Source organism: Nicotiana tabacum, chromosome 20 (genome assembly GCF_000715075.1).
Source record: "Nicotiana tabacum cultivar K326 chromosome 20, ASM71507v2, whole genome shotgun sequence".
NCBI classification, from domain to species: domain Eukaryota; kingdom Viridiplantae; phylum Streptophyta; class Magnoliopsida; order Solanales; family Solanaceae; genus Nicotiana; species Nicotiana tabacum.
The window spans coordinates 34,751,205-34,765,418 of NC_134099.1; the positions used below are offsets into that span (position 1 = coordinate 34,751,205).

General features: G+C 40.6%; 1 protein-coding gene across 1 annotated transcript; it reads right to left on the minus strand.

Moving 5' to 3' along the window:
• Positions 1-231: 231 nt before the first annotated feature.
• On the minus strand, positions 232-831 carry LOC142174334 (secreted RxLR effector protein 161-like). Its single transcript, XM_075240112.1, has one exon. The coding sequence runs from the start codon at positions 829-831 to the stop codon at positions 232-234; it is 600 nt and encodes a 199-aa protein (XP_075096213.1).
• Between the last annotated feature and the right edge of the window lie 13,383 nt (positions 832-14,214).

Sequence of the window (14,214 nt, forward strand, 5' to 3'; positions counted from 1 at the left end):
AACCTTTCCACTAACTACTAACTTAACAGACTAACCAACTCATAAATAATACAAAGTACAACTCTTACTTTAAGTTTTGTTACTCTCAACACTCCCCCCCTCAAGCTAGGTGGTGCAAACACATTAAGCATCCCTACCTTGGAACAAAGATATCCGTGATGAACTCTACTGAGCCCTTTGGTACGGTTAGCAAATCTGTTGGTTGCTCTTTGGTGGAAATGTACTTAGTTCTTACCGGCCCCTTTCTGGATTGGCTGCTATTTGCATTGCTAATTTGCTGTCAATGTGAACCTCAATTGGAAGTTGCACCTCTATTCCAACTTCTTTGAATAGCCCCAAAATCCATGTTAACTCTACAGTTGTAGAGGCTAGGCTCCTATATTCTAACTCAGTTGAGCTTCTAGATATGGTTCTTTGTTTCTTGGACTTCCAAGATATTAGTGAATCACCAAACTTGACAAGAAAACCTGTTACTGATTTGCGAGAATATGGACAAGCTGACCAGTCAGCATCACAGTAGGCTGTGATCCCATTGTCAGCTTTACTTGACAGAAGTACTCCATGTCCAGTCTGGTTTTTCACATACTTGACCACTCTTAAGGTAGCTTCAAGATGTGATTTCTTTGGTTGATGAAGGAATTGACTTAAGGTTTGTACACTGAATGCAATGTCTGGTCTTGTTATGATTAAGTAAAGTAGCTTGTCTATAAGCCTCTGATAAAAGCTTGCATCAGACAATAACTCATCCTTCCCCTGGTTTGGACTAGCTAGGTGATCATTGTCGCACCCCTTTTTTTCCTCCGCGGAGAAAGTCCGGGTTCCGACATTCATGGGGGTAATAACTCATTTCCTTTTGGGATTTGGGTATTTGAAGAGTCGCCACCTAACGGATTATGGCGCGTTAGGGCACGTAGAGCGATTAACTCTTAGACTAGTTTGCATTACCAGAGATTTAGGATAAGGGCTCGAAATAACCTTGAGGGGAAGGTGTTAGGCACCCTTCTCGGTCCACAACGGTAGGTCCCGACCGAACTTATACTTATGAATTAGTCCTTTAACAAATAAACAGTTAAATACATACTTGCAAATAAGGGCATGTTTTGGACATTGTATGACTCAAATAATAATAAGACAAATAATTTGAGCAAGTTGCATATAAAAGAGTAAAGTTTAAACATCGGGAATTGGGAAAAAGGGTCCTAGGTTGGTTAGCCTACAGGATCACCCCGCACAATGTCCGGTAAATACTCCTCAATGAGGGGCTACACGTGACATTAGCGCTTAGTCATCATATCATTTTCTACCCAATTCCCCCCTTGGTCATAGCCTAAAGCGTTCTAATAACCTTAAAAATGTCTTATGCGTGCACTACCCGTCCCTTCCTCGTGGCCTTGGAGGTATTTTATGACCTCTACTTTTGGACAGTTCTAGACCTTCCTAAGGTTTTAAAGGATAAAAGTCTAGGCGTTAATCAAGAACAAGTAGAACTGCATTAAAGGGAACAAGTTATAAGCCCACAGTTACCTCCACAAATATACCAAGTAAATGCACGTCTTCAAACAACAGTCAAGTATTTAATAGAAGATCCTAGAACATGGTATCTAGGTGAGCAGGAATTATACAACAGTGAATTAGGACAAAGTGTCAAAAACCTATTTAGCTTGCCTACTGATTTTAACCTGTTAAATCTGGGAAGTTTTAAATAACCAAAGCACAGTTTCAGAGTTGCAGAATTTTAATCGCCATATAGGCTTACCTAAACGCAGAACAGTGATGTCCTAAGAGCAGGATATCTACATTGGTTAGAAGTGCAGTAAAATAGTGAATTGTTTTAAGCGGACACTATAGACATGTTTTCTAGCAGTAGTAAATTAAGGCAGTGTTTGAAAACTCATTAGAGAAGCGGACAATTGATTAAACCAGTAATTTGTTTAATTAAATTGATTTTAAGTTCTATAGGTAGGATTTCTGATTTTGATTCCCATAGGCATGATATCTAATTATTAAGAGCTGATGTTAGAACTTGTAGGCATGATTTCTAGTGAAACAAAGGTAAATACATGTTGTAACAGAAACTGAACTTTAATCACTTTACACTCTATAGGCATGATATCTAATTATAAAGCCATTTAGATCCTATAGACATGATTTCTAATATTGTGAAAGTAAAGCAAACATAGCAAGTGTATTAACACAATCCTATAGGCATGGTATCTACCCGAATTATCCAACAGATATAACTACCTACCCCTTTTCACTAATCACCCCAATGTTGTTTATAAATAATTATTACAGACCAGCTGAATAAATTACATAAACAAATAAAGAAAAAAAGAAGAAGTTAACTATAAGGAGCCTGAAACAGGCCCAAATGACTTCCCCAAGCCTCCGATAGCCTCAAATGCCAAAGTTCCATAGACAATACCATGTCTAGGTGTGTCAAAGTTCCCTAAGGACCTCAAGGATCCCGAAAAATGCTCACACCTAGACCTTTTCTCAACAATAACTGATTTAAGTGTAGTGTGGAAGTGCCAGCTGTGACATGCCAGAGTTCAGAGAGATCTCAAGGATCTCAAGGCAGTACATATGCCAGATGGGCAGAACCTAACATTCTAGGAGTAATGCGGGAGTGCATAATCACTTTGAAAGAGTTTGGTAGACAGAGAAAGAAGGTCTTAGTAGCAGAAAGAACTTTTATGAAAGTCAGAACAGAGTTAAGAATAGAAATAGTTTAAGAAGACATTTAAAATAGTCAGAAAGCAGTTGAGAGAACATACAACTTCAGAACAGATCTCACACAAAGGAAAGAGGTAGGGGGAACACCTAGCATACACCTTAGTGATAGCAATCAAATATATAGATGGTAGTTGCAAAGTTAAGTTGAGAACACATAGGTTTAAGACACAAACAGAATTATATTAGAAAAAACTGTACCGGACAAACACTTCATGAAAACATTCAAGATTTTAGAACAAGCAGGGTTTGGTCATGCTAAACAATATGAAACCATAAGCTTAAAACATGCTTTGTGATACGGTAATCTAGGCATGCTGATTGCATACTAAGTAGAATGGCTCGTAAAACTAGAAATCAAGATTGATAAACTGCAGGAACAAAGTAAACACATAGCTTGGAATGCGAATTGAATCAGAACATACCAGTTAAGGAGAGTATGCAGAATACAGAGTAAAGATAATGCCAATAGTCAGCCTTGGCTTACAACCGGCTGAATTAATAGGAATTGGAAGGAACAAAAGAGAGTAGAGAACTTTTGAGAATATAATAGTGTAGATGAACTAGAGTTCCTTTTTGTTATTGTTCAGAACCTAAAAGAAGAGGAGGTTTATATAGGAATCTAAAACTTAACAAACAAGGTAATAAATCAATTAAGCAGTAAATCAGGGAAACCACACGCGTACGTAAAGCAGCAAGATTTTCCCTTAGTCAAGGGACAGCTCAACCAACGGTAAAACATATTCAGTATTTAAGGAAAAGAATAAAGTAAAGCTTAGGTATAGAATAGGTAAATTAAGGGTAAATGCACAACAGTTTAATTAAGGAAACAAATTAATAATAATCAGCGGAATACAAACAAGGCAAGGAAAAACAATTAAGGCAGGCAGATTCAATCAAATAGAGTAAAGAAGTAAGGATCAAACATTTTAAAGGAAAATATTCCAATTAAGCTGGGGATTCAGAATAATCAAGGGTTTAGTCAAAGAGAGAGTCATGGAAGAATCAACACGCTTAGCATATAAAATAAGGTAAAGCATGAGTAGTCAAAAAACAAAAGTTAAACAACACTGATTCAAAGATAAGTATACAAGTCTTGCACGAATGGTCAGTATGAACACAAGTTCATGATATCAGTGAAAGACAGAATTAAGAAAATTCAGTAGAAACATACTAGGACAAATAAATCATGAGAAGTGACAAGAATCCAAGGCAAGAACACAGTCAGAGGTACCAATATCCAGAAACCAAACGAAAAACCCTAAAACATTAGGGTTTTAGTACAAACGGCCTAGGGTTGCAGCAGGTTCATAAAATTAGTCAAAATATATGAGAATCAGAAGTTAAAACACAAAGAATCATTACACAAAGTTTAAAAATAAATTCCAGAAACCCTAATTTTAGAAAAGATGAAAAATCACTTGAAATCATATGATTCTTGTAAAGAGTTTCAAGGCTATCGTAAAACACACAAGAAACAAACTCAAATCATCTTAGATCTGTACAAATCTAGGAGGTTGAGAAAAGAAATTAGGGTTTCTAAGAGAACCATACAGAGATGAAGAAACATACTGAAAACTCTTAGATCGTAGCTAATATAGAACGATTTCACTCAACACCACAGTGGAATGGCCAGTAACAGGCGACAGATGAACCCTAGATGCAAGTCGACATGGCCTTGGTCCCTTGAGGGCCTTAGAGATGGCAAGAATGATATGAGAGAAGCCATTGGAGGCCTGGGGGATGGTGGGAGGTCACCGGAGACAGCCATAGATGATTGACGGCGTTTGGAGATTAGAGTTTAGGTTGAGAGTGTTTGAGAGCAGAGAGGATTTTAGGGCGGTGGCGTAAATGAAAACGATAGGGTTTGGGGGGGGGGGTCTTTGGTTTAATTTAGGAAGGGGGAAATAGTGGTCGTTGATCTTTGTAATCAACAGTCGGGAATAAAGGGTGTGGGGACCGGATTAGATATTTGAGGTGTGGGCCGGGTATTTTAAACCAGAAATTGGGCTGGGTATTGGGATTGGATTGGGTTGAATTGGGTTGAATTGGGGGCTAAAGTTGAAAATATAATTAGGCCATATTTTAAATGGCCATTTTAACACTAATAATTTATAAGAAATAATAAATGATTTCTGAAAAAATAATTTCATGTACTGAAATGGTTTAAAATAGTTATTTAACATTTTAAAAATATAAAAGACCATTTTATGTATTAATAACGTAATTATGCATTAATATGGCTAGTATTGCAAATATATGCAAATGAACTTAAAAAATATAAATACAATTACAAAAAATGTACTAAAAATATTTAAACAATATTTTGACATAAATATAGAATTTAGATGACTAAATCACCAAAAAGAATAATTTGAAGGATAATTATTGTAAATTTTATGAGTAAAAGGGAGGAAATAAATTAATTTGAAGCCTTTAAAAATTATAAAAATGATTATGCATGCTTATATATGAATATATGCTGTTTTGAAAGTATATATATGTATTAAAAATATATAGGGAAAAATTGGATATCAACAACTGCCCCTCTTTACCCGGGAAGGATGAAAGAGTTTTCGGGTAAAGAAATGATGGCATATTTTGACCGAGCAGGATACTTTGAAAGACATAGGCCAAACTCCAGTCTTCGAGTTGCCTACATATCCATGGTCTTACAGGAATCAGGCCATGTGTAGTTCTGGATTCATCGGTGGAATATACCGATGAAGTCATTGCAAGAACGGACACGAGATGCGAAAACGGCCATGGTGAGCGGTTAAGGTTCGAGATAGTGGAAGGAACTGGAGAGAGATCGCTCCTACTAGGATAGCGGTTGCTTACTGGTTACTTGCAGATAAAAGATGCTACAAACATGTATTTTCCAAAATTTAAACATGATGCAGATTTCCTTTTGGACCATGAAGGTTGTCTTTGGACTGTTAAAGATGACATCCTTGGACCATGACGTCCTGGGCCATGAATTGTTTAGTGAGGGATTCGTAGGCCATGAAATGGTGTTCTCGGGCCATGAAAATGGTGCCTCCGAACCATGACGCCTTTGAATAATGATATGCAAATTTGAGGGATCCTCAGGCCATGGCATAATGTCTTCCGGCTATGAGGATGATGCCTTTTAGACTATGAGGCCTTTAAATAGATTGACGATATTTCAGCCCATGATATGCAGTAATATGATGTTAACAAGACAAGACTTAGTCCTGTGAAATGAAGGGCAGAGCTTAGCCCTATTGAAAAGCAAGTAGATAGTACTAGAAATAGAGCAATATTTGTGCGAGGAGGGACAATACTTAGTCCCATGCAGATGGGGAGGCACAAATTAGCCTCATGCAAATAGGGAGGCGAGGATTAGCCTCATACAAATAAGGAGGCAAGGATTAGCCTCATGTAAATATGAAGGCAAGGATTAGCCTCATGCAAATAGGGAGGCAAGGATTAGCCTCATGCAAATAGGGAGGCAAGGATTAGCCTCATGCAAATACGGAGGGAGGGATTAGCCACATGAAAATAGGGAGGCAGGGATTAACCTCATGCAGATATGGAGGCAGGGATTAGCCTTATGCAAGATACGGAGGCAGGGATTAACCTCATGCAAGTATGGAAGCAAGGATTAGCCTCATGCAAATAGGGAGGCAGGGATTAGCCTCATGAAAATATGGAGGTAAGGATTAGCCTCATGCATATACGGAGGAAGGGATTAGCCTCATTCAAATACGGAGGCAGGGATTAGCCCCATGCAAATAGGGAGGCAAGGATTAGCCTCATGCAAATATGGAGGCAAGGATTAGCCTCATACAAATACGGAGGCAGGGATTAGCCTCGTGCAAATAGGGAGGCAAGGATTAGCCTCGTGCAAATATGGAGGTAAAGATTAGCCTCATGCAAGATAGGGAGGCAAGGATTAGCCTCATGCAAGTATGGAGGCAAGGATGAGCCTTATGCAAGTATGGAGGCAAGGATTAGCCTCATACAAATGGAATGCAAGGATTAACCTCATGCAATGTGGAGGCAAGGATTAGCCTCATGCAATGTGGGGAGGCAGGGATTAGCCTCATGCAAGTGGGGAGGCAGGGATTAGCCTCATGTAAATATGGAGGCAGGGATAAGCCTCATGCAAGTAGGGAGGCAAGGATTAGCCTCATGCAGATATGGAGGCAGAGATTAGCCTCATGCAGATAGAGAGGCAAGGATTAGCCTCATGCAAGTGGGGAGGCAAGGATTAGCCTCATGCAGATTTGGAGGCAAGGATTAGCCTCATGTAGATAGGGAGGCAAGGATTAGCCTCATGCAGGTGGAGGCAAGGATTAGCCTCATGCAAGTGTGGAGGTAGGGATTAGCCTCATGTAAATATGGAGGCAGGGATTAGCCTCATGCAAAGAGCAAATAGCAAACAAAAGTAGAATGTTCCTTAGTTGGGACTACGTTCGGTGTCTGGTGGCCCATTTGGTAGTGATTTTGCTTCGTGTAATATATTTGCAGATGCTATTGCTACGTCAGATGTACCTGCATTCAAAGAAAAATTGTAAGTTTTGTGAGGGGAGGTTGATTCATGCTTTCATCTTCTGGGCTTGCTTTGCTCAGCTCTGGAGGCCCTTTCGAGTTCCCCTGAGTAACACCTGAATGTTACGAAAAATAGAGTTTTCGAAAATATGCAACTATTGATAGAAAATAGTTATTTTAGAAATATATTAATACATTAAGTAATTTAGATGAACTAGTGACTGTAACACATCTCAAAGGCATTGCAGCTCTCTTATGTCAGAATTTTGAGGGTCCTCCTCAAAATTCTGCCCCAGTTTAGTAGATGATCCTTTGGCTATTTGCGGATAATAGGCCTTGTTGAACCTTCTTCAGAATTTTAAGAATCCTTCTCAAAATTTTGCCTCAGTTTCTTAACTGATTACTGACCGTCTGATATATGTTGGCGTTGGCTGGACTTGGGCCGGAATTTTGAGGACTCTCCTCAAAATTATGCCCCAGTTTCTGATCTTGGGGGAAATGAAAATTTTAGTATGATATGACCGAACTCATAAGGCTACCTACGTATCCCCTCTTAAACGGGAATCATGTCAAGTGTAGTTCAATTACATCATATATAAATAATCTAGGCATATTATCTCTTGACTGCATCTGAATTGATTGGTTTTGGCTAGATTTCTCCATCCATTTCTGCAAGTATGAGTGCTCCTCCTGTCAGCACCCTGTGAACCACGTACAGACCTTGCCAACTGACTTGGTGCAAGTTGCCTGGGTTTGACCCTTTTGTTGAAAACTCTAGACATTCTGTTCTAATAAAGTTGGCCGTGACACACTGCGTTCATCATCTTTCCATCTTATAAGGTCCAATTGTTCATAGCGACTCTTTATCCACTTTGCATCGCTGAGTTCAGCTTCCTGTATGATTCTTAAAGAAGGAATCTCTACCTCGGCTGGGATGACAGCCTCGGTACCATAAAACAACATGTAGGGAGCCGCCCTGGTTGATGTGTGAACTGTAGTGCGATATCCCAATAAAGCGAAAGGTAGCTTATCGTGCCATTGTTTGTGATTTTCTACCATCTTTCTTAGTATCTTCTTGATGTTTTTGTTGGCGGCTTCTACGGCTCCATTCATCTGAGGTCTATAGGCTGTGGAATTCTTGTGCTTGATTTTGAAAGTTTCACACTTGGCTTTCATCAGATCACTCTTGAGATTGGAGGCATTGTCAGTAATAATGGACTCGGGAACTCCGAATCGGTAAACAATTCGATCCTTGACAAAATCTGCAACGACTTTCTTGGTTACAGCTTTGTAAGATGCGGCTTCTACCCATTTCATGAAGTAATCAATGTCTATCAGAATAAACCTGTGTCCATTTGAAGCAGTGGGTTCAATTGGACCAATAACATCCATTCCCCAGGCGGTGAATGGCCAAGTTGAGCTTGTTGCATTGAGCTCGTTCGGAGGCACCTTTATCATATCGGAATGCATTTGCCATTAAAAGCATTTTCGGACATACTGGATGCAATTTGTCTCCATGGTCATCCAAAAGTAACCGACCCTGAGTATCTTCTTGGCTAAGACAAAACCATTCATATGTGGGCCGCAGGTCCCAGCATGTACATCCTCAAGCAGTTTAGAAGCTTCTTTTGCGTCGACACATCTTAGTAAACCTAAATTAGGAGTTCTCCCGTACAAGTTTCCTCCGCTGTGGAAGAAATGATTGGACAATCTCCAGAGTGTGCATTTCTGAGTGTGGTTTGCATGCTCTAGATATTCTCCATTTGACAAATACTCCTTGATGTCATGGAACCAAGGCTTTCCATCTATTTCTTCTTCAACACGAGCACAATATGTCGGCTAATTATGGATCCTTACCAGAATGGGATCAATATAATTCTTATCTGGATGTTGTATCATAGATGACAAGGTGGCCAATGCATCAGCAAACTCATTCTAAATTTTGGGCACATGTCAGAATTCTATCTTTGTGAACCTCTTTCTCAATTCCTGCACATGGTGCAGATATGGAAATATCTTGTAATTCTTGGTGTCCCACTCTCCTTGTACCTGGTGCACAAGCAAATCTGAATCACCGATCATCAGCAACTCCTGGATGTTCATGTCGATTTTCATGTTGAGCCCTAGTATGCAGACTTACTCTGCCATGTTGTTGGTGCAGGGAAATCTGAGTTTAGCAGATACCAGATAATGTTGACCTATTTCTGATACCAAAACAGCTCCAATGCCCACTCCTTTGAAATTTGCAGCTCCATCAAAGAACATCCTCCAACCGCCGTATGCCTCGGTAATGTCTTCCCCTACGAACGTCACTTCTTCATCAGGAAAATATGTTTTCAAAGGATCATATGCTCCTCATACCGGATTTTTAGCAAGGTGATCTGCCAATACTTGTCCTTTGACCACCTTTTGAGTTACGTAGACGATATCGAACTCACTTAACAGTATCTGCCATTTGGCCAACTTTCCAGTCGACATGGGCTTCTAGAATATGTACTTCAGAAGGTCCACCCTGGATATGAGTATGTAGTGTAGGCACAGAAGTAGTGCCTCAATTTCTGAGCTGTCCAGGTCAAAGCACAACAAGTGAATTCAAGTAGAGAGAACCACACTTCATAAGGTATGAACTTCTTACTCAAGTAATATATGGCTTGCTCCTTTCTTCATATCTCATCATGTTGTCCCAAAACACATCCGAAGGCTCCATCTAATATAGATAGATAGAGTAGCAAAGGTTGTCCTGGTTCTGGGGGGACCAGAACTGGTGGTGTGGATAGGTACTCCTTGATCTTGTCAAAAGCTTTCTGACAATCCTCTGTCCAGCTTGTTTCAGCATCTTTCCTCAACATCTTGAAGGTGGGTTCACATATGACTGTGGACTGTGCTATAAAGCGACTAATATAGTTGAGACGTCCTAGGAAGCTCATCACGTCCTTTTTGCTCTTTGGCGATGGTAACTCCTGAATAGCCTTAACTTTAGATGGATCCATCTCGATCCCTCGACAACTGATGATGAATTCCAATAATTTTTCTGCAGGAACCCCGAATGCACACTTTGTGGGATTCAATTTCAAATTGTACCTTCTTAGCCTGTCAAAGAACTTTCTCAGGTCCGTTATGTGATCTGCGACCATCTTGGATTTGATAATGACATCGTCCATATACACCTCTATTTCCTTGTGTATCATATCATGGAAGAAGTTTTCATGGCTCTTATGTACGTAGCCCCAACATTCTTCAGACCGAATGGCATCATCTTGTAATAGTATACACCCCAAGGAGCAATAAAAGCTGTCTTCACTACATCTTCTCGTCCATCTATATTTGGTGATAACCCGCGAAGCAATCTACAAAGGATTGGAGTTCATACTTGGCGCAATTATCGATCAGGATGTGTATATTTGGCAATGGGAAGTCGTCCTTGGGACTCACTCTGTTTAATCCTGATATTCAACACATACTCTGACTTTCCCATAATTTTTCAGAACCAGCACGATGTTAGCTAACCAAGTTGGGTACTCAACCACCTGAGAACATTGGCTTTGATCTGCTTGGTAACTTCCTCCTTAATTTTCAGGCTCATGTATGGTTTGAACTTTTTGAGTTTCGGCTTTACTAGCGGACACGTGGGATTAGTGGGCAGCTTGTGAGCCACTATGGATGTGCTCAAACCAGTCATGTTATCATATGGCCATGCGAAAATATCCTCATACTCTTTTAAGAAGCGAATGTACTCTTTCTTCTTTGTTGGTGACAAGTGAATGCTGATGCGAGTCTCCTTGCCGGTTTCCGCGTCTCCCAAATTTAGATTTGGTTTCATCCAGATTGGACTTAGGATTATTCTCAAAATTTTCAACCTCCCTGATAATTTCCTCGGGTATCTCATATTCTTCATCTGAATTACTATTCTCATGTTGCGTTGCCTCATTACATGTCATAGTCACTGGTTCATCAGGAAAAGTAATAATAACGTTGTAAAAAGGAAAAGTGTAAAGATAGTAGTGAATAATAAAGAGCGAATGCATTTGGTTAAAACTGAAAATCATCCAGACAAAGTACGGCTCGATGAATCGAGCATTTATTTTGAAACAAGTAAATCTTAAAACAAAATTACGAGAAATCTTAAATGCCTAGAATGGCTATAGAAGTAAAATCTGCCAAGCTACCCATGGACTCAGCGGGCTCGGGATGGTGTAGCAGTCCAATTACTGAGAACAGCTCCCTTCTTTAGGGTCTGAATAGTGAGGCCTTCTTCCTCCTCCTCCTCAATTATGGCACTACAGTCCATGTCCTCATCCTCCAAGAACAAATTCTTTAACCCAACTAGTGCTTCCTCTTTTGTAGTCCCCGATATCGTATCAGCTTGGTGAAAAGCTTGTTCCAAGTGTGGCACTGGTTGCTCGAGAGGGTAGTACAGTCCATGCCATGGAGGCGACCAATCCCTGTACTCTTACCATGTGTACTGGTATCCGAGCCCAAAGGTGGTACCATGATTTTGTAGCTGTATCGGTTTAGTGATACCTTCGAGGTTCTTTTCCAACCCTTTGACTTTTTCATATCTAGACCAAGCCAATATACTTTCTATTTTACCACTCCACCATTTATCCTTCTCAACGGCGTTGACCCGTTCAAATGTGATGATAGGTTTCCGCTCCTAGACTTCTTCTATGTCCAATGACTGGGATGGTTTGACTGGTGTAGATGGGGTTACTTCCATCTCCGTGGATGATCACCTCCTGACGATTCCATTCAAACTTTATGGCTTGATGTAGTGTGGAGGGCACGGCTCCAGCAACATGGATCCATGGCCGGCCCAACAAAAGATTATATGAGGCTGGTATGTCGAGCACCTGAAATTCGATGTCGAACCAAGTTGGCCCCATCTGTAAGCAAAGGTTGATTTCCCCGATCGTGGCCCTTTGAGACCCATCGAAAGCTTTCACGTTCATGCTTCTTACCCGTATTTCATGGAAACCTTTATCCAACCTTTTGTCCAACAGACAAATATTGAGGCTTGAACCTCCGCCAACCAGGACCCTAGCAATGAATTTGTCTTCAAATTGCACTGTAATATGCAATGCTCGGTTATGATTCATCCCCTCAGGCGGTAGCTCATCTTCATGGATGATGATCTTATGACTTTCTAATTCTTGCCCTACCATGTTGGCCATTTCTCCACCAGTGATGTTATTGGGTACATAAGCTTCGCTCAACACTTTCATTAAAGCATTCATATGCACCTCTGAATTTTGCAATAATGACAGTATAGATATCTGAGTTGGGGTTTTGTTTAGATAGTCAACAACAGAATACTCCTTTGCTTGTACTTTCCTCCACAGGTCATCTGGCCCTGTCTTAATGACGGGCTGCCTAGTAGTGGCATCCTTGCTTGATCCTCCTAAGTGTTCAGGTATATAGACTCTTCCAGTCCTAGTCATTCCTTGTGCAGCATCAAATTCTTCTACCTTGGCCTTCCTTTTTCGCCGAGCCTCGACAACGTAATCCCAGGGTATTGCTTTTGAGTTGAATAGAGGTGTGATTGATACTATCACAGTGAAAGGTGTGACCACTTCTACCTCAAAAGGAGCGGGGGTGGCCATAGGCGGAGCCACCTCTACCTCAATTAGAACTGATGCAGTTATCTCAACCTCGATTGGTGACTGAGTCTGTACCACAATAGGAGTAAGTGTGACTGCAACTTTAAACTCATCGCCTTCTCGAATAAGCCCAATTGACCCTATAGGGCCCCACTTTTGGTTTGTCTATATCACATGTACTCCACCACCTCTATGATCAGGGAGGGGATTGTCGCGGACATTAGGTGAGGCTTTCTTTGCCTGTGTGACCTTGTTGTCAATTAGTGTCTGGATCTTATTCTTCAATGTTCGGCACTCAACAGTGGTTTTCCCCTTCATACCGGAATGGTACGCACAAGTTTTGTTCGGATTGAACCATTGGGATGAGTTTTCTAATGCCACAACGGGACAAGAGTGATGTAACCCGTGTCTTTCAACCTTTCATACAACTGGTTGATGGGCTCAGCAATGGCGGTGTATTGTTTGGGTGGCTTGCGGTCGAAGTTGGGTTTCGGTCTTGGAAAGTTTTGGCGAGTTGGAGGTGATTGGAAATGGGATGGTTGGGAGTTGTAGGTGTGATGGACACTGGATGGTTGGGAATATCTGGGAGATGAGGGCTGATATGTGGGCGGTGGTGCTTGGTATGTGGGTGGAGGTGTTTGATATATGGGTGGAGTGTCGCGCCCCTTTTTTCTCGCGAAATCGGATTTATGACATTTGGTATGGGACAACTCGTTCCTTTTGGGAACTGGGTTTGCACTTGAAGAGTCGCCACCTAATGATTTAAGGTGCATTAGAACACCTATAGGGTTCAATTCTATGTTATTTGAACAACCAAAGATAGGGTAAGGACTTAAAATTATCCTAAGGGGAAAGTGTTAGGCACCCCTCAAGATCCACTAGTGTAGTTCCCAGCCAGACAGTTGATTGTGAATTTGTACAATTTAGTAAATAGATAAGTATGGGCTCACATATTAGGGGATTTAAATTCAAACACATAAGAGAAAGAACAATTAAAAGAAGAGTTTTTGAAAAGAAGTTTGCAAATAAAAGGAAAGGGGGTCCTGGGTTTATATTTAATATGGATCACATCAATGCGATACCCGGTATGACACTCCTCAAAAGAGGGGATACACGTGGTATAAGCGCATGGTCATCATATCCATATCTACCCATTCCCACCCTGTTAAGGTATTAAAGCGCGGAATGGTTTCGTTACTTATTGCATGCTATTACCCGCGCCAATCCTATCAGTCCCGGAGGAGTTTAGGACTCCTATTCCTAAAGGGGAGGGATATTAGGCTGATTTTGGTTTCAAAAGGTAAAAATCTAAGGTGACATACAAAACATATAATACTGCATGTTGGGGGAAGCATGTAAACAGATA

Excerpts from the sequence above, each read along its gene's own strand:
- LOC142174334 (XM_075240112.1), bottom strand. The coding sequence starts at position 831 with ATGAATGTCGGAACCCGGACTTTCTCCGCGGAGGAAAAAAAGGGGTGC.